At 47.3% G+C, this 21,137-nt stretch overlaps 2 protein-coding genes across 7 annotated transcripts in view; both read left to right on the forward strand.

The window, feature by feature from the left end:
- PRKACA (protein kinase cAMP-activated catalytic subunit alpha) overlaps positions 1–3,801 on the forward strand; it is a 58,639-nt gene extending 54,838 nt beyond the window's left edge. For all 6 annotated transcript variants that reach the window (XM_077924368.1, XM_028717309.2, XM_077924370.1 and 3 more), the window contains exon 10: positions 1,558–3,801. In XM_077924368.1, coding sequence (XP_077780494.1) covers positions 1,558–1,683 — 126 coding nt within the window. In that variant the 3' untranslated portion in view covers positions 1,684–3,801. The remainder of the gene's footprint in view (positions 1–1,557) is intronic.
- Positions 3,802–9,023: 5,222 nt separating this feature from the next.
- On the forward strand, positions 9,024–16,405 carry SAMD1 (sterile alpha motif domain containing 1). The gene is made up of 5 exons (XM_077924373.1): positions 9,024–9,956; positions 11,721–12,099; positions 12,577–12,667; positions 14,019–14,127; positions 15,427–16,405. The coding sequence occupies exons 1-5, from the start codon at positions 9,216–9,218 to the stop codon at positions 15,583–15,585; spliced, it is 1,479 nt and encodes a 492-aa protein (XP_077780499.1). The 5' UTR covers positions 9,024–9,215; the 3' UTR covers positions 15,586–16,405.
- The last annotated feature ends 4,732 nt before the right edge of the window (positions 16,406–21,137 follow it).

Here is a 21,137-nt window from a genome sequence, read left to right on the forward strand (position 1 = left end):
CACCTTGCTGGTCAGGAGTTTGAATCCAGCACAGTCTGGAGGGCCATTCCTGGTATAGGATCTGCTAGTGGCCCATATGAAAGTAATTGCCCATAGAACATGAGGAGAGGGCAGGGCTGAGAAACCCCTTTGTATGAAAAAGCTGAAGGGAGGCAGGATAGGATGATGTCGTTGACTGTGTTCACTCTTAGTTCTGCTGCCTACCTAATTTGCAAATATTCTGGAGATGAAGGTTATAAGTTTCAGTTCCTCCTAAACTGGGGGAAAATAGCAGGCCCAATTAAATGCATCTCTGCCTTGAGAGGAGGAAGCTGAGCAGCAAGGCAGGGGTCAGTAGGTACAGCTTCCATTTTGGCTGGGCCTGATTCAGAGCCAAACAAGACATGTGTTTTTGTTCAGTCTGTGCCTGCCTATTTGCTTGTAACGTGCAGGTGTGGGGAGAGCCATCTTTTATGTCAGGGTGGGCACACAAGTAAGGGGATCAAGGGCTACTCCGTCCTCCCTTTTCCTTTTTGTTTTATTATAATTATAATTTATTATTTATTGAATTTATATTCCGCCCTATATCCGGAGGTCTCAGGGTGGTTCACAAAACAAAATCAAAATATAAAACCACAAAACATATTATCAAAATAAAAACAACAACCCAATAAATACACCCCAACAAAGCAAAAAAATACTGTACCACATTCTAAAAGGGCATAGGATGTCAATCAAATCAACCAAAGGCCTGGTTAAAAAGGAACATTTTTGCCTTGCGCCTAAAGGTGTATAATGCTGCTTTGAGATTCTTTCCCCCCAAACCAGTTCCAGTATTGGAAGTAGAGTGGGCTAAAGGGAAAGGAGATTAAAGTAACCCAAGTGTGGCAAGGTAAAGGAGGGGAAAGTTTTGTTCCCCTCTCCTGCCAACTCATTTTTGATACTCAGAAAGTAGATCTCAGCCCCACCTGAGAGATAAGCAGTCAAGGACCTGATTAAAAAGCTCAGGCATGTCTGGCTTGCCCTTTAGCGGGCTTAAGCTATGAGTGAGGAAGAGCTCATGTTGCTCTCCTTGCCTGTGGAATAGGCTCAGCTGTATCCAAGGGCCACATTCCCTTTTGGGCAGCCTTCCAGGGACCACATGCTGATGGTGGGTGAAGCCAGAGACCAAAGTGAGCAAAGCAGTGGATGTGCATTTTATGGTGCAATAGGCTCCTTTCTACAGATGTTTGCGCACACCCACAACCTCTGCCTTCCATCCAGGCAAACAAGAGGTATTACCAGAGCCCAAGGACCTATTCCAGTCAGGCAAGGGGGGCCAGGGAGGTGTGTGTGGTCTGGGGAGGGTCCCACAGTTCAGAGAGGAGTACATTTGCCCCCCAACCCTGAGGTTCCCCTGTATGACATGCACTCTCTCTCTCCTGCCCACCTATTTTTGTTTCTGGTTAAATTGAGAAGGCTTAAGCCAATAACCCTGCAGGGAGCCCAATTTCACAGCGAATGGTATCATTTCTCTCTCCTAAACCCATGCAGACACGACCCCTAATAACTCCTTGCTTTGTCCCCTCCCCTCTACAGGTGGAAGCTCCCTTTATACCAAAGTGCAAAGGCCCCGGCGACACAAGTAACTTTGACGACTACGAGGAAGAGGAGATCCGGGTGTCGATCAGTGAGAAGTGCGCCAAGGAGTTTGCCGAATTTTAGGGCCAGTCCCCCTTGCTTTGTGTGCCCAGGAAAAGGAAGGGCTGGATTTGATCAGCCCCAAGGGCCAGAGTTCCTTGCCTATATGTTAATTTGGGGAGGTGGGAGAGTGTTGGGGTTCACCTGAATCTGTTTGGGCAGAAGAGAGAAAAGGGGAGTTCATTTTGAAGCTGTGGAAAAGGCAGCAGTCAGAGTGCCATCCATCCACCTCCCACTGAAAGCTGTAAGGTGGCTCCCAGCCACTCTCAGGCAGGTTTTAGACAAATTCCCTTCCTCCTCATATTAACTCCAATACCCCTCCCCGCCACTACCACACACAAACCCTAATTGGACAGTCCCTGGTTTATTGGTGGCTTTATTTTATTTTTATTTTTTAGGGGAAAGGGGATATATTTGCCATTCATCACCCCCTATGAAAGGTCTGGTTCATGGGGCATTGCAAGAATTTCTGGAGGGGGGGGTTAGGGCAAGAAATAACCACATCCACACAGCACTTTGGTGTTTAGACCAGCACTGAACAGGTTAATGCCCCCACCCTCCCGCCTTCCCCTATGGGACAACTCCTGTCCTTTTATCAGTCCCCCCCCCCCCCTTCCAGGCCCCTTTTATTATCTTTAAATAAAAAGTTTAAAGAAATAGTTGACTGGCTTTATAAAAAAGGGTTTTAAAAGTCTAGGCAGGGCACAGTGCTTTTTTATACGCTCTGTCTCCCGCACCGTTAAATTAAATTCAGCCGGAATTTTAACTCTGTAAAAACAACTGAGTTTTAGCATGAAGAATTTGTGTGTGTTTTTTGGATAGAAAAACACTTTATTTCCAATCTTTGTCTCCCTATTTTGGGGGAAAGAAGGGGGCAATAGTTTTCACACCTGTAGGAGGGAGCAGTGACTGGTTGCCAGCTGGCAAAGGCATACTGAGAGAAAGAAGCTTGTCTCAATTTGTCTTTCTTAAATGTGCACACACCCCTTCTTTCTCTCTCTCTCTCTCTCTCTCTCTCTCTCTCTCTCTCCCTCTCCCTCTCCCTCTCCCTCTCCCTCTCCCTCTCCCTCTCCCTCCCCTAGTCTCCCCATCACCACCAGCCTCCAATCCAAATGTCCCAACATGAGTTTCCCCACTTCAGGCAACTCTTGGAGCATCTGCCTGAACGGAAGAGAAACAAGCAGGATCTAGTCCACCCTGTGAAACATCAGATAGACTCTAGCTAGTTGCCATGGTTCAAAGGGGCCTCTCCCGTTTGGTGAGCCATCAGGGTGGGAGAAAGTCCATGTAGATAGAACTTGACCGTCGCAGGCAAAATGCATTGGCTGCTGGGATCCTACCCTTCCCAACTCAAACCTCCGACATCTGTTTTTGTAATAACGAGGATCTTTCCAGTCTGTTGGTGGAAACTCCATTGCACCGGTCCTTAAGGGCTCCATCGGCCTGCTATGTGGGGTTTTTTTTATGTTAAGATGCTAAGGAGGGAGTGGAAAATGTAAATCCCGGTGTAAACGGAGGTGGGGTAGGGGCTTAGAAAGGAAAGTGTTGGGAAGGCCCATTCCATTTTGACCTGCAGTTCTGACAGGGAATGAGAGGTGGCATCTGTTTTATTAGAGTCTTTTCTCATGGATGCGGAGGGAGCTGTGACTCAAAGATGAGGAGGGGGAGCCCATTTCTCTCCATTTAATTTGTTCCGACTCTTTCCTCCCCCTCCCTTTCCAATGCAATGCCTCTTTGTGTTCTGTCTTCACCTACCCCACTCCAAACACACTCTATATTCACCAGTTTAGTTTTCTTTTGTTTTCTTTCTGTGGCTGGGGAGCAAAGCAGTCTTCTTTAGATTGATAGATGACATATAACACATACAGAAGCGCTGTCAGGAGCAGGCAAGCTTTGCTTGCCCCTCCAACTCCTCGTCGTCCTCTTCCCACCAATAGCTCATTGGCCTCTTCTATGTTGGGTTGGGGAGACAGCGGGAGTTAACATACCCACCAGCTCCCTGCCTCAGAAAAAAACACTTCTATGTAATCCAACAAAACTTGTTTCACTGAGAAAAAAACAAACCCTACTTCCTCTTTAACAGTGTGCTTTGTTGTAAACATATTTGAAACTATTACCAATAAAGTTTTGTTTAAAAAAAAACCTGAATTTTTATTTCTGAAGTGTGACTTAAGACAGGGTGGTGCAGAGAAGAGGAAAAAGCGAGGGGCTGTGATGACATTGAGAAGTTTGAACGCTAATACAGGAGACAGTACTTGGGCCTTCCAAATGATGGCACTGAATGGGAAGTATATATCTTCTTAGAGAGCAGTCTGTGTGCTCACATTTGCCACTGACACAGTGAGATTCTTTACCTACGGTTTAATTGCCATGCCTGAAGGTACATAGATTGAGGGTATTGTCTGTCCTGATCAACTTTAAGGAGGTCAGCTAACAAAATGGATTAGCTAGTTTTAACTTACTAGCCAATCAATAATGCAATAGCAATATAACTGATATTTTGAGTCTATTTAATTTTTAGTTTGTGGGAATTCTGCTAGCATCTTTAAGATGGAAAGTTAAGATTATCAAGTAGCTGTGAAAATGGGATCATGTGTCTGTTACCTAAAGTTTACACCAGCATTCCACAATTGCCAGATTCACTGGACCTCTGTGTGTGTGTGTGTGTGTGTGTGTGTGTGTGTGCGCATATAGCCATAGAATGTTGATATTTATAGAAAGCTCCTACCCTTATTTGTATATGAAATAAATGTCACATGTCGAGTTACGTAATGAACTACAGTGTTGTACAAAGTCTCCTAGTACAAAATCCATCCATTCAAGGCCATTGAAAGTTGGGCAGACAAAATATAAACCACTTTAATGGTACACAGACATTCCTGTTCTTGTAAGAGATCAACCACTATCAACACAGTCTATGAGAAAACTAATTGTATTAATCTCCAGAGGTACAACTATATTGCAAGGTCTCTGGACATTTGTGTTTTGCTTTTGGGGTCTCTGCTTATGGTCATAGTTAAAGAACTTTTTCAGCAAGATGTATGGCAACTGTAGTTGGCTATGATGTCACTCTTTTTCTTAATCTAAATTTTGTTTTTTCTATGTACATATTTTCAGGCTTGGCTTGAAAAAGTGACAGCCTACCAATAGCTTGTGGCACATTACAAACTAACTTATTTGTGTTGCATTAGCTAGCTAGGATGCTAGAGCAGTTTTTCATGCTGCTACAAGACTCCTTTCTTGTTCTAGTTCGACTGAAGTTGGCTTCTAAAGAGATGTCTGCTCAAGTGAAGTGATGGAATGAGGTGCACTGGAAAACTAGGGTGAACTGTTCTAAAAGTGAATGGGTCATTCTGAGAATAACAAGCATTAGGGACTGAACAGCAAAGGGATGCAACTTGATTTGAAGCATGCTAGCTGCTTTCCCAGTTCATGTAGAGGTAAGACTTCTTGGAGATGAAAACAGCTATGAGATCCTTTTTGGTTCCTTTTTTAATTTTCTTAGCTAAACCCAGATACACTGTAGTTTGTTCACTCCACCTTCCCCCAATGTTGACGACAGTTTGGAAGAGGAATTCCACTTTCACTTCTGGTTAATAGCTGTGGTATTACTTTCAAAAACTGCAAAATCTTTTTGACCAGAGATGGCAGTGGGACAAAAATGTGTGTGTGTACACATGGGAACTGAAGCCGTTCTCAAACCACTTTTCATCTCTCAAACGTACCTGTCTCCCTCTTAAATTGCCTTCTGATACCCTATCTGGTCCCCATTGTTTGAGCATTTTTTTCTCTTCATGATGTGGTCAGCCAAGGAGGCCACATCTGGTGATGAGCAAAGTCTTGCTCAGGAGGGTAGCACTTAGTTACCGTAGCAGTGACCCCCAGCGTTCTGAAGCTAACAGGGTGCAGAAGTTGTAGGCCAGTGAGCCTGCCTACAGTTCTTGCAGCTTCTCGCAGCTGTCTGACACCATGTGGCCTCTCAATAGGTCCACATACAACTCATGGCTGCTATGCAAGAAAGCTGGTACAAAAGACACTATAACACTAAAGAATGTTGACAACCCAGAAGCACAAAGTTAAATCTCTCAAACACAGGCTTGTTAACGCAACTTGCCCCTTTTCCTGTCACGTAAGACAGGCTCCGTTGCCCTACGTAAGGAATCATACCCAATTTCAATGTATCAGCTGTTTAGGTATCTTCAAGTTGGATTAATCTGTATGTGTGTGTGTTTGTAGTCTTCAGGCCATTTGACTTGCATAATATCCTTTTTACATAAGATTTAGATAACTGATGTGTATATATGTTAAAGTTGTATACTCAAGAGGAATGCTACATTTGGCATACTCTTGTCTCTGTTCAGGATGCCTGGAAACCTTGCATTTGCTTGCCAGCAAATACTGGAATTCTTGAACCTTGGTGTTTTAAGGAAAACCACAAATGAGAGATGTTAAGAGTAACAAAAATGCTACTGCAATTTTTCAAGGCGGTTGCTCTTGAAATCTCTCTGGAGGGCACAAATGCTTCGGTTTGGAAAAGATCATTCATTTGACACACTGGGAGTTTTAAAGTAAAACAAGTGGACTGGTAGTTTCAAAACATACTGAAAGCTACAGTGCTTTATTCCAACCTCTGGAAGGGAGGGGAGGGCTTGAAAAAGAGATGGCATGAAGGCAGTTCATTCCTGACCACTTCCTCTCACTGACTCAGCTTGTGAACATGGGCATATTGGCTTCCCTTTCCAGTGCCTCTTTCCCATCAGTAATGGGGGTGGATCAAAGCCACTGCTTCCCACAGTCCACATCACTGCTAAATCATGTTACCTGTGCCATAACTGGAAAAACTATGATTTGAGGTGGATTGGAAATTCTCACAGGATTAGCATTGGGGAAAGTATTGAGTTAAACAGGTGCAGCCTAAGAAGACACAAAACCCTGTTATTCTGCCCTAATTGCAATTTGTGGAAACTGGGAATATTACTCATGAAAGCTACCCACTTGATCTTAACATATCCTTATCGGCTGTCCTCAACTTATAGAAGTAGTCTATAGCGCAATGTTAGAACTCATGGTAACTTAGCATGGCTGTTCAATTTATACTATCCATTTTGCTTTTGGGGCCATAGAAAGCTACCTGATTCTTGAGTCAGATCATTGGTCTATCCAGCTTAGTACTGTCTGCACTGGCTGGCAGTGGCTCTCTAGGGTTTTTGATGCAAGGTTTCCCCCCCAGTCCTACCTTGAGCCACCAAGGATTGCATCTGGGACCTACATACAAAGCAGATGCTTTTGTTTTCCCCCAGAATCATCAAGGAAAGGATTCTGTTCTATAGGATCCCTTATTCACTTTTTCCCTCTTCTTGCTCCTGCCCCAGGCATAAAGCAGATCACTACTGTATTTCTCTTATGATGGGCAGTGTACAGCAGGAACTCATCTACTATATAGTTCAGTAGGTTGCTTCACTCGGCATAGACATTCAACGCATCTCTCACCGAGAACCGAGCCTGCTCCTATTTACGTAGCCTCTGTAGTCTAATTCTTGGCCATGCTATTGTGATGTGTTGTTGGAAATATATATAGAAGTTGGAGCTGCAACAATATGATGCACTGCTGAGTGCTGCTATTAAATATTCCAACCACTCCCTCCCTCAAACCAGTTAGTCAGTCTCTGGCTCCTGAGCATGCTGTTCTCATTGGTCTGCTTTGAGATTTCCTTCCATTGGGTTTTTTCCACAATTTTTTTTTTTTTTTTGGGTATTGCTACAAATCTTGGGGTTCCCCTATGCCTGGTAGTAGCTCCCCTTTTGTGCAAGGACCTACAGCTTGAAAAGTGGAGCGTACACAACATTTTGCAGCACTGCCCTTCCTCTGCAAGCTAGCACTACCCAAGGGGTGGTAGTAGCTTAGCCGCAGAGTGACTGTGATGAAGATTGGTCCAGCTTGGTCAGGACTTGAGTAATTAGCAGGTAGAGAAGATGGACAATAGCACTGACTTCAACCAGACATAGCTTAAGTTGGTGGTGCTGATGTGCACTGCTGACTTTTACGTGAACAATAACTACCACACTATTTACTATGGATATGCTTTAGTGCAACTCGTGTTCACAAATAAATGAACAGTGTGGTGTGCTAGCCTTTGGCATCTTGTGAAAATTTCACAGCCCTACCGTACATCAGTACAGAGAAAATATACTCAAGGCCTCAGTCACTCTACTGCAGATTTCCTGTATCATCTCTTTGAAATTCAATAGTCAATATTCCTAGCATTGCTTAGATTCTGACTTCTGGGGCTGTGGGGAGGGGGGAATCCAACTGTTACAATTAATTGCTTAACCATAATAGAAACAGGTACAAGCTTCCCCTTTCTGATCCTACTTATCCTCTTAAACTGGTATGTTTTAGCAGCTTATGTTTTGTTATGTCATCGCATCATAAACTCTGGGGTCCTGGCCAAAAAGAAGAGTACAGTAATCAAAATGCAACATATTGTGAAATCTAAGGGCCTCCTTTCTAACATTTCTAGTGTATGAGAACAAGAGTCGGAGGAGGGTACCCAAGACTGTGAGAGTTTACAGCAGGACATCCTAGTGTGACCAGAGGACAACTGGTTGTGACAACCGCAAGAGTTCAGTCCAGTCTGACCTCTGTGTATTTACTTGGATGCAAGTCTCACTATGCTCAGTGGAGCTTGCTTCTCTGTGCACAGAACTGAAACCTTAATGGTGTAGCCTAGGGCTGCAAAAGCAAATGTCATAGGAAGTGAAGGAGTGGTGGCTGGGAGGGACATTTTTCCTCTCTTTACAGCCGCCTTTTAAAAAAAACACAAAGCAAAACATAGAGGTTCTGATCTCCTTCCATATTTGAGCGCTCGCATTTATCTGCTGTAGTCAGGAAATACAAGTGTACAGGGGCAGGCAGGACAAACCTTCAGCGATCGGGATTAAGCAAGGGCGTGGACGCTGACCGCCGTAGTTTTGAGTGAATAAATGTGGACTAGGAGGAGGTCAGGTTCGTAAATTGGGCAAATGAAGACGGGCGTTTGAGAGGAAAGCTAAGCGTTGCAGGCTGAGGGGAAAACTTCTATTCCACTTTCCGCTGAAATCCGCCGCTGAAACTCCTGCTGCTATAAATGGAACAGCCAGCGAGTTTTTGGTTTTTTTTAAAAAAAAAAGAATTATGTACTCGCCGGATTCCTGCTGTTGACTTCTGCCTGAGGCGGCCAGAGAGCGCCCTTTCCAGCCGGCGCGGCCGCTAAGGGGACGCTGCGAATTCTCCTGCTCCACCTTAAGCCGCCAAGTGTAGGGAGGCTACGGGAGGCAACAGCGCCTCCTTAAGCGGCTGCGGGTCCCGCTCGGGCGGTGGTGGAGGCGGCGGCGCGTGCGGCTGGGGGAAGGGGAGGGAGGAGCTCGCGCTGCCCGGACCAGCCCGCGCGCCGCCGCTTCCAGCAGCAGCAGCGCCTGCCGGGCGGAGGGTCTAGTTGGCGCCGCGCGGGCAAGAGCTGAGGCCAAGGCGGAGCGGCGCACGGGGGCAGCGAAGCCCCGGGGGAGGCGGCAACACCATGGCCGGGCCCCCGCCGCCGCCCCCGGGCCAGGAGGCGCCGCGCTACCAGGAGTGGATCTTGGACACCATCGACTCGCTGCGCTCGCGCAAGGCGCGCCCGGACCTGGAGCGCATCTGCCGCATGGTGCGCCGGCGGCACGGCCCGGAGCCGGAGCGCACCCGCGCCGAGCTGGAGAAGCTCATCCAGCAGCGCGCCGTGCTCCGCGTCAGCTACAAGGGAAGCATCTCGTACCGCAACGCTGCGCGGGTCCAGCCGCCTCGGCGAGGCGGAACGCCCGCCGCCAGCCCCGCGGCCCCGCAGCGGCCGGCCCGCACTTCCCCGCCCAGCGCTCCCGCCGCCGCCGCCACCGCGACGCCCCGGTCCTCCCAGCGTGCAGCGCCCCGCGCGGAGCCAGCCGCGCCGCCGCCGCCACCTCCGCCGCCGCCGCCACCGCCGCAGCCGCCGCCTCCTCGTCGGACCGGCCGGGAGCGACCGCCGCCGCCTGCCCCCGCCCCGGAGGAGCCCTCCCCCGTCAGCCTGCGAGAGATTGTGCGCTACTTGGGCGGCGACGGCGCCGCGCCGGGGGGCGGCCGAGTGACTCGAGGCCGAGCGCAGGGGCTGCTCCAAGAGGAGCGGCTGGAGAGGACCCGCTTGGGTGGCGGCGGGGGCGGGGGCGGTAGCGGCAACAGCGTCGCCTTGCCCAGGGCGGAGAGAGGCGCGCAGGCCCGGGCGCCCAGCGCCAGGGCTTACAGGAACAAGGTGAGGGGCTGCCGCGGCGCGCGCGGGGGGGAGAGGGGTGGGGGCGGGGCGGCGGGGGCGCACGGGCTGAGGGGAACAGGTGAGCTTCCCCAGGACGGAAACGGACCTAGCGGAGGAGTGCGCGCGCAGGGGGTGCCCGAACACTGGGCGCGCGGGGGGGGGGGGAGCGGAGGGGCGGGCGCCGGAGAGGAGCCGCTTTCGGGGAGGGCAGACGGCGCCCAGCCCCCCGAATGTTGTCAGCGGGCGCTCGCGCAGGTGTGCGTGTGTCTGGGAGGAAGAGTTATGGGCAGCGCCCAATCAAATCGCTTTGGCACGGGAGGGGGCGCCACGATTGGTGCCTGGGCTTCGACGGGGCGACATTCTCCCGTGCAGTTCCGAAGTATTGTGGGAAGGTGAGCGGAAAGGCCGCCGCTGGATGGCACAACTCCGCCTGGTCCGCGGGGAACTTGCGGGGCCGAGTTGGGGAGCGGGTAAGAACCAACCCCGGGCGTGTGGAGAGGCTCCGCTCACCTGCGTGCGTGGCCCTCCGGTGACATTTGTGCGGCGTTGAGGATGCACGTCGGGCCCTGGACAGTGGCCCCTTCTCCGACCTCGCCACCCCCCCCCCCCGCCAAACTCAGGCCGTGCCAGGCTCCGTATAAACACAGAACAAAGAGTCAGTTTGTGCTTGACCTAAAGGGTTCTGTAACCTCCAATAAGGTCGGGAGGTGGTGGGAGTAGTAAGGCAGCGAATGCAAACGGGGAGCGGAGGGGGGAGCAGAAAAGGAGAAATCATGTGGTGTTGGTCAGGAGGGTGACCAGCTCTGGAATGTAACCCAATCCAGTAAGGATCAGAGCAATTATCAAGGGTAGAATACAATTACAGTCCAGTAAAAAGAAGCCCCTTTCGGTTCTCTCTTATTTTTGGCAAGTTTTCTGTTACAAGGATGGCAATAGATTTCCATAAATCTAGGCGGATCTGCCCAACAAAGCCAAGTGGAGGGATGGTGTGGCTGAAGTTTGATTCCATCTCTTCTTGGATTAGAAGGCTCCTGCTGTGTTTCAAAGAGCCTCTGAGCATTTTGCGGTAGTATTTTGGAGGCCTTTACCCAGACTAGCAACACCACTGGTTCCAAGTACAGTGGTACCTTGGGTTACATATGCTTCAGGTTACAGACTCTGCTAACCCAGAAATAATACCTCGGGTTAAGAACTTTGCTTCAGGATGAGATCAAAAATCGTGCTCTGGCGGCGCGGCAGCAGCGGGAATCCCATTAGCTAAAGTGGTGCTTCAGGTTAAGAACAGTTTCAGGTTAAGAACGGACCTCCGGAACAAATTAAGTGTGTAACCAGAGGTACCACTGTACAGTAACTCATTTTGAACAAATAGGGGAAACTGAAGCAGGATTACAAGAAATGGCTCTGAGTAAAATTACATTGTAACCTGGAAGTAGATTGGCTTAGTTGTCAAAGTGTGCAATCCTGTTTATATGTCTAGACAGAAGTAACAGCCACAGAGGTCAGTGGTACTTAACTCCCAGGAAAGTTGGCATAGGATTTAGCAAAAGGCCACAATCCCATACACCCTTAGCCTGGCAGTAAGCACCATTAACAACAATTATGTGTAGGACAGTACTGTAAAGTCAATAAAAGTGAAACAAGGAACTTGAGGCACCAACATTGAGTAAGCCTGGAGAGTTAGACACAGGGGTGATTAGTCTGGGGTGCTGTGGAAGCAGGGCCTGGATTTGTAAATATATATATGTATTCTTTTTATGTTTGCAGAAGGCAGGCGAGGAGGTCAAAGGTGAAGAAGAAGAAGAGGAGGAAGAAGAAGAAGAGGATGAAGCCTCCACCATGTCTGAAGGTTCAGAGGTGGCACAAGATTATGAGGCCAGCAACTACAGCAGACCTGGGATGGGCCAGGTGAACGGGGACTGTAAGGACAGCAAGCATGGTGGGAAAGAGATCCCACCCAGCAGTGCCCTCACCAGAGACCTGCGCTCCCTCGAGGAGCAGCCCTTGAACAAAGGATCAGAGCGTCCCCACCATGAAGGAAATGAGCAATGTCATACAAAGGCCTCTTGGCCTGGAGAAAGTGCCTGTCACCATCTGGGGGGCAGCAAGAAAGATGGCAGCGCCTATCAGCAGCCAGACAGAGCAGGTATAGGGTATAGGGTGGGTGAGAGGGAGTGGCAGAGGGCGGGGGGAATAGTTGGCTAAGCTTGACTTTTCTTGGGAGACCCAGGCCCTAGAGGGATATGGTAAAAGATCCTAATGGAGGAACCATTGGAGATGGTGATAAGATTATTGCACAGGTTTTTCAAGTGTAAATAGACCCCTGGCGTCATTGTGCAACTCACTATTGAGAATTATGCCTAGGAGCCCTAGGCCAGGTCAGTGGTATTATGGGTGGATGAGGAACGGGGGGGTCGGATTGTGGGAAGATGGCTTTGGCTCTCAGGTGTTTGTGCCATGGGAATTAAAACTGGCTTCTTGTTCTCTGCCTCAAAAGGGCTCCAGGCACATACACATGCACAAATTCATTCACCAGCTAGTTAAAGCCTCATTGCTATGTAAGAGAACCAGGCCCATTCCCATTTGTGTGTTTTTTTCCTCCCTCTCTCTTACTTTCTCCCAGTGTCACCAGCTGTTGCAGGTACTGAGCCCTCTGTGCCCTCATCCCCTGGGAGACCTGGCATCCAGGCAGATGGGAGACCCTTCAGCTGCACGTAAGTTTTGAGTGGGCACCGAAAACCCATTTGTTTAATGACAGCTAGTTCACCTATGAGCCTCTGTAAGGAGAGAACACTTGAGTCCCCTGCCATCAGTGCCACCACCTATTTAGAAAAGGACCAGACAAGACGTCTTCAGCAGTGAGTAAAGGCTGACTGCATCTAGAAGGGCTTTCATCTGGGTAAGCTTGCCCCTCATTCTACCCTGGTGCTTATGGAAATGAGGGAGGAGCTGTAGCTGCTGCCTCACCCCAGCTGGTTCTTAAGAGAAGGAGCAGCAGCAGCACTTAGCTTCTGCACACTCTGGGAAATGAAGCTGCTGTCAGAGTGAATGAGGGGCTGCTGAGGTGGTGGCAGTAGAGGAGGAAGCAGTAAGTTAGTCCTGCATGTTTCTTCAGCTGCCTCCCTCCTTCATTGGAGGAAATGAGTTGCTGCTGCCCTTCAGATTCCGAAGCAGGTACAGTGGGGTTGAAATACTTAGACTTCCTCATTAGGCTGCTTTGCACATTGCCATATTCGTGTGACTGTGATGCCATATTGGTGCCTCTCAATGGGGGCCTTCCCTTCCTGTTTGCTGGGATAGGCTTCCTGTTAGCCTGGCCTCTGTCGCCCATGTTCTGGGAACCTCCAAGATAGACTGCTGGAATGCACTGTCTATAGAGCTGCCTTGGGAAACTGTTCAGAAGCTGCAGTTCATATAGAATGCAGCTGCTTGATTGCTGCCTGGGACTGGGGGTTAGGATCATGTTTTGCCTGTGCTATGCGGCTGCACTGGCTTCCATTCCATTAGTGGGTCCTGTTCAAAGGGAACTTGAAGGGCCATCTGTCTCCAGATATGCCTCACTGACTGAGGTGAGGTGGGTGGCAACCAGAGAAAGTTTCTTTTTGCTGGTGGATCCCCAGCAAGTGATGAAACATCTTCTGCCCAAAGATGTTTCCCTGACAAGATGCTATTTTTCCTTTCAGCTCCAAGCAGGTGTTTTTTTTATTTACCCAAGCTTTTGAGATGAAGTTCTTGCTCTCTGTCATTTTGCGGCATTTGACTTTATTATTCACATTTTGTTTTACTCTTGTAACCCCTCCCCTTCCCGCAGTATATTTGAAGTGTGGTTTAAAAATACACATAATAAATTACTGGGGTGGGGTTTGGGTGGCCCCGTACAGAAAAACTTGTCTCTTGCTCAAGTTGGGTTCTTTTTATGATCTGCCACCCTCTGCCCACTCTGGATCCATGCATGCACTCGCTTCTTTTTAACTCCTGGTGAGAAGTCCCCTTCACATTGTGGAGCAGGAGGCCATTGGATGCCTGGGGTATGAATTCTCTTTTCTCTCTCTCTCCTCCTTGTAGCTCAGTGAAGGAGAAGCCTTCTGACCCAGTGGAATGGACTGTGAGTGATGTTGTGGATTATTTCACAGAAGCTGGTTTTGCTGAGCAAGCATCTGCCTTTCAAGAACAGGTGAGAACCTTGGGATACCAAGTGAAAGATTTGGGGATTAATGCTCAAGTTGAACTCTTAATGAAATAGAAGGCCCTGAATGGCATGGGCACTGAATGTTTAACAGGGTAGGGACTGGCATGTGTGCACGCTCAGTTCCTAGTTGCTTAGGGGCTCTTTGTCAAATGTAAAACACGAGCCAGGGTGCATATGATTGTACATCAAAGCAGCAGTCACCGTGGGGTTTTATTGCGTGCTAAAAAACCTGCCTTGCAAATAACAGAGGTGCTTGCCAATGATTAGAGATCTGTTTCAGTTATCCATATTGCCCCCCCACCAGTGCTTCCGAATGGCTATTCGCTTCAGGAAAAATAAAGTTACTAGAGCTCAGCAATCCTATTTGAATGTGTGTTTATGTTCATAGGAAGCATCCAGAGTGTTCTCCCACACATGTCTTCCCCATCCCCCTCTGCATGTTGCATCATGGGCCTCTTTCCCTTAGCATGGGATTTGGCTCCTTCAGCCCTCTCTCCTCTTGTAATCAAGGCTCTCTGCCTGGTCCAACTACAGCTGTCAATGGCACCAACCAAGGCCAAAGTCAGGCTTCCCTCTTCAGGGATCTGCACTTAGAAGCATCCCACCTTGTGAGCTGGATGCTGTCTATGGACATCTGCGCCTTCAAGCCACCTTTCCATAGGCCCTGTTGCGACCTAAGCTCAACAGAGAGTGGTGTTGTTGTGCTTCCTATGCGCTGTGTTCAGATAGAAAAGACTGAAAAATACTCTTGTGACTATTTCAAAATATGAAATTCTGCTTAGGATGGGCATTTCCTGGTGACTTGTGTTCATAGCTGTCAACGTTTCCCTTTTTTAAAGGAAAATTCCCTTATTCCGAATAGGATTCCTCGCAAGAAAAGGGAAAAATTGACAGCTATGCTTGTGTTGGAGGCCTAATGGGTTGATGGCCGGGTGTTAAACCAGTGGCATGAATCGTAATTGATAATGCTTAAATATGTGTTAAAAGGATGGGGAAGGGCTAAGCATTCAAGATAGGCAAAAAAATGTGCATTAATTCAATCATATCCATTCCTCAACCTGGAAGCTTGTCTAGATTTAAAGAACACTTTCCTTCTTCCCTCCAGTTCACTGAGGAGGGGGATTCCTTCTTAATACAGATCTCTACTATTGCTTTCTTAAAAGTAGTGTGTGTGTGTGTGTGTGTGTGTGTGTGTGTGTGTAATCTATATTCTGTCTCTTAATGGGGGGAGTCCCTGTGCCCTAAACGCCCTGTTGTTTTGTCCCTCTGTTGCTCCCGCTGCAGGAGATCGATGGGAAGTCTCTTCTGCTGATGCAGCGCACCGATGTCCTGACCGGCCTCTCCATCCGCCTGGGGCCTGCTCTCAAGATCTACGAGTACCACATCAAGGTGCTGCAGCAGTGCCACTTTGAGGAGGACGAGGGCGACTCCTTCATGGGCTGAGGAGGACGGGCGCAGCTCGCGAAGGGTCTGGAGAGCTTGGGTGGGGAGAAGTGAACGGGGACTCTGCCAACCGCTACTGTCTCAAGTCATTTCAGCCTTTCTCTGCCTCCATGAAAACAAAGAGAAGCAGCTGTGTGGGAAGGGGAAGAAGGACTTTGGCCAGATTTTTGTGAAAATGGTGGGGAGGACAGAAATGATGATCCAGGCTTTGCGGCTTCTCTACCCTGATTGTCCAGAGATAGGAAAGACAGGGAGGGAGGGCTGCAAAAAAAAAAAAAAATCCCACCCTTCTCCCAACCTGTCTGTGTTACTTACCCCAGCATTTTACTTACCATAGTGCATTGTCTGTTCTTGGGAAAGGGTGGAAAGATGTGGTTTTTGTCCCTCTTTCCAGCCGCAGTTTAACTGAGATAATTTGTGCTTCAGCATCCCTTTCCCCTTCCCCTTCCCCTTCCCCACCACAACAACAGTAACCACAGTAGCACTTGGTGGTCCTACCTGCTCCCCCTCCCTTTGTTGCTGTTCTCAAGAAGACAAAGATAGAGCCTGCTGAAGGTGTCAGGAGGTTTTAATCAAATATCTTTTTATTCTCTTTTCTGTTTGGGTAGGCTTTTCTTCCAGTTTTCATGGTCGTTGCCCGGAGTCAACTGCTTTTTATTATTTCTTTCTTCCCATTTTTTAAAAAAAATATAAATATTTAAACTGGAAAAAAACCCAATTGGTTTAGTATTCCCAGCCTTCTGGAAGGGGTATTGGATCACCTAAAATGAACATGTGTCTAAAGGACAAAAGTATGTGTAAAAAGAGGTGGAAGTCCTGAGTTCTGCTCTCTTTTTCTCTCCTTTTTTATTTGAGGGTGGTGATGTCACCTAGTGGTGTTGCTAATCGGTTTATGGGATGTATTCTGACTAGTCCAGGGATGGGAGCAGAACTCTGGAGTTCTGGCTCAATTTTCAATGCTATAATCAACTGGGGTAAAAAGTGTGGTAACATTTGCACCATCACCAGGAGGTCTAAAATGAAACACTTAGGGTTTAGGGAAGGTCTCTTTGCAGTGGCAGAAGCAGATGACTCGTTGTCTGTCTATATTCACAACCAGGTGGCTTAGCTGGTGCTTCTATAGCAGATAATATAAGTGGAGCAAACACTTCGGAGACTGAAAAGGAAAGCAAGGAAAGGAAATGGTCCATAGCCCTGTTCTCAGTTACAAAAAATGGGGTGGTGGTTTTTGTTGCCTTAAGAAAGGATCTCCTCTTGTTAAAGCAGGCCAAGCCCACAAAGGTAGACTGTAACGGCAAGAGGAGGTGGTAAAAAAGACTATAGTGTAATTGGCTCTTTGTGCACATCAAATGGAGAGGATCTAGCTATGGCACACAACACAAAATCTGAGCTTTCTTGGTGATTTTTCAGGGCACACCTCTTGAGTACCCCAGTTGCTTAGCAAGTATCTGTTTCACAAAACAGTTTGAAACTCGTTTCACTGTCACGGCTTTCTGTAAAGAACTGTAGGAATGGAAACCTTTTGGTGAGGCTGCTGAGAACTCTTTTGTAGTACTGTATCTTAGACCCTTTTACAGAACGACACTTCCTAGAATTTGTTGTTTTAGAGCCGTGGCAGATGAGGGTTGAAACTGGTTTAAATTTGGAATGTAGACAGGCCCTTAGTACAGTTTGAGGATCAGTGGATAGACAGTAGCTACCCTGTTTAGTTGTGACTCAGAAACAGAGAAGCGTACGTAGCTCGAGACACAACCCAATATGCATGCCTAGAGGAATGCACAGCTAGACAGGAGCACACTGAATTTATGTTCTCAAAATTTTATTTGGAACCATGAGGGCTAGAAACCTATTGTTTGAACTTTGAAAGCAGAGGTTCTCAATGTTGTAGCACAAAAGTGCCTCAGGGGCTTACATACCGGCTGCATGTTGCCCCCTATTGCACTAGACCCTACTATTTTGTCCAGAGCTGGGAATAAAAAAACAACAAGATTTTTGGGTTCTAATATGTATTCTGTTTATTGGCCACCAGTTGTCAAAAGAGCTGCCATAGGAGGTGAAATGCCTTAGGAACCGATTTAGATGACTCAACAGTGGGAATGATTTTTCCAACTCTTTGTGCTGTCCTTTTGGGAACAGAGTAGGGCTACAGAATTGGGCTGCCCGTTTACTTCATTGTTATTGACCCAGGCCAGGGTGGAAAGAGGAGAGGACATTAATAATCCACAGTGGAAAGGTGTAGATTAGAATGGACAAAGCCAAGCAAGGCTGTTCCAGCGCAGTGTTCTGAAAATTCCTCTGTGATGCTTGGATGGGACAAGGTTGTGTTGCCTGTCAGTGCAGAGGGTAGTTCAAGTAAGAGACAAGACGGAAAGGGGCTTCAGGATCCTAACTTCCTAGATATACTGTAGTACAGTTTAAGGGCTGATATACATGACCTTGTGCTGATGAAAACACAGATAAGGTGTTGGCTGGTTGTGTGGTTTTTTAAAAAACAGATTTGTGCTTTGGGAATCTAGGCTTGAGCTGGTTGGCAATGGGCCCAGGTAGTAACATACAGGTTTTAGAAATTTGTGCAGGGGGAATGGCCTCGGCTAAGGCTGTGCTGAGGTGTGAACCGGGCTTGTGTTCACTAATTCAACATCTACAAAATCCAAAGGCGAAGTTTCCTTAGTAAAGGTGGACACAACATATGGCACAGTCTTTTATGTTGATCTAGGCTAATCTAGCGACCGGAAGTTAAACACTTAAAGGCTAGGAATTAATTTGGACCATTCTAATGAGGAGAAATAGTATTTTAATACTACAGCTGGTCAAATAAGTGCTCCATTACTTTGGGTGACTCAGTTCCAATGAAGTTTCATCTCAACCTTTATTTGAAATCTAGTCTGGATGTGAAGCTGAAACCGGAGGTTTGGGATGGACTGGGCTGGGGAATCACGTGCACCCACTTCAGTGTGAGACCTCGCACCTGGCGCCCTCTACCTCAGAGCTTTCCCAACTTTTCATGTTGGCGACACACTTTTTAGACATGCATCATTTTGTGACACAGTAATTCAGTTTTGCTAGTAAACCGGAGGTTAAACTAACCCATTTCCAGCACCAGGAAGAGAGCGGGGAACATTTGCACGACACACTAACACACTAAGGTGTCGCTACACAGAGTTTGGAAAGCTCTGCTCTACCTGAATTGAATACATAAGAGTTACTTAACCTAGTCAGAGACTGAATCACAGACATTTCCCTAAACTTGCTTAAAATCCTTATTTCAATCATGGTGCAGGGGTGGTCTAGCACTCAATGTTGCTGCAGAAGCAATATGTCACAGGTGGTGAAAAGCGAATGGGGGTGCAGGAAGTGGGAAATATTCTAGGGCCATTTAACCAACTAGGCCTCTAGCAAAGTGGTCATTCCTCAAACTGCTGATCAGTGATGCCTTGGGTGTATGGTTGAAATATCAAGGAAATGCTTGATATTTCATGGGCTTCTCCTTGGAAATGGTGATGCAATCTAAGCCCACATACCCACCTGAAAGAAGTGGACGGAGGATAATTAAGAAAATACATGCTTCTAATGGACTTTGCAGCTTTCCTATTAATTCTTCAGATTTCCCTCTGAATAAGTGATTGCAACTAGCATTTGCTGATGAACATGGGATGGAACTGTCCAACTTTGGGACTACAAGTGGTTGAGCTATAAGTACGTATGCCTCTAGATGTCCTCTGTTCTGTTTCCAAATGTGCTGCCTTGACTTAAAATGGATGGAGGACCTGTAGCCCTCCAGAAGTTGGACTTCCAGCCAGCATGGCCAGGAATGATGGAAGCCGTAATGCAGCACCAGCATCTTAGGCCCTACAGATGCTCTTACACTCTGAGGATCCTTAGGCTGTAGTTCTATACCTGCTTACCGTGGGATAAGCTCAGTCGAAGTGAGTAGAACCTACAGCTGAGTACAAGATTGTTAGCTACTTTCAGCACTATGTGGCATTTAAATTGAGATTAACCCAAAAGCAGCTGGGTTGTCAACGATGAACATCCCTACAGAACAAATTCATTCAGGACTGGCATACTAGAGGTATCAATGTTTGTGGTGCTTACAACCAGAAGTTGATCTTTTAAAACAATAATGTGCTGCTCCTGTTTAACTATGAGTATTTAACCTCTAATGGTGGGACCCAATGCATTGTCCTGCAGCATACACACACAAAAAGGCAATCAAAGCAATTAAGCATCTGAAATACTTTGAGGAAAGGCCAAAATACTTGAAGCTTTATAATTAAATGGAAGAGGGGAGGTATGAATTGTTTGTGTTGTGGCAAGTCCATCTCTTCCCTACATACAGGCTATGCTTCCACCTCTGCCAAACAGACCAAGGACAGATTTTTTTAAAAAAACTATGCTTTGTCAGATAGTTGATGGAAGGCTGTTGTATGACGTGATGGCCACTGGCTCCAGTGCAGGGTCTAGCACTAGCTGTTTGCCATGATAAACTAAATGGACACACCTGATTCAGAGGCAGTCTACCTCGGACAGCCAGCTGGCAGTCTAGCCACTCTCAAAAACAGGATGCTGAAATGGATGAACTCTGTCTGAGGCCATGGAAGTCTTTATGTTCCTCATTCTGACTTCAATGTACCTTTGGGAGTAGATAATAAATTAGGATTGATTCCCCCCCTCCCCCAAGAAGATTTACAATGAAAGCAACAGCTCTGTGGCTGATAACTGTGTGTAAGGGAAGATTCTGCTTCAGTAAAAAATAGTAAAGGACTTTGAATTCCCATTGTGCTGATCCTTCGTTGCTTTCAACTTGGTAGCCACTGTAGGGAGTTCCAGATTAGGTCACTGTCGAGTTCACAATTATTATTCCGTTCTTCCTGAGAAGTGATTGCATGCTGCGCTTTGTGCTGGACTTCAGTAACATAACTGCATATTGAGGATGGGAATGGGGTGAAGGAAGATCAGAGGCTTTTGGTTTAAAGGATAACAACTCCTGGCTCCTATGAGGGTCCATTTGCTCAATCCACGTTTGCATCTGTTTATAAGATGCTGAACTGGACTTTTTGCATGGCAAGCAACCATAACAGGACTCCTTGCCCAGACAAAGCCTGTGTTCCTTGGAACAAAATAATAGTTTGTGTGGGTCTTGGGAATGGCAAAAAAGCAAAAAAATAAAATAGAACTAAGCCTGGGGAAAATCCTGCTACAACCAATTTTTTTAGGGTAAGGTATAGGGGGCCCAGCTGCGCAAATACAAATTATGGAAAGTAGGCTATGATAGACACCTTACAAATAGAACTGCATACTTGGTATAGCATTTTTTATAGTATTGGTTTGGATGTAGGTAGGTTGGAGAATCTGCACAGGAACTCAAGGGAAAATATATGCTGCTATGACACTTTTGAGACCACTTAGTGTGCCATTCCAACATGTCAGAGTACACTCATTGGAATGAATGACTGTGACTAAGATTGGTTGATAAATTTCAATGGATGGGATTTACCTAACCAGCCCCTCAGCAGAAGCACCGCGCAAGCTTCCCCCTGCACACCATGTCA

The sequence above is a fragment of the Podarcis muralis genome, chromosome 2 (assembly GCF_964188315.1).
Source record: "Podarcis muralis chromosome 2, rPodMur119.hap1.1, whole genome shotgun sequence".
In the NCBI taxonomy this organism is placed as follows: domain Eukaryota; kingdom Metazoa; phylum Chordata; class Lepidosauria; order Squamata; family Lacertidae; genus Podarcis; species Podarcis muralis.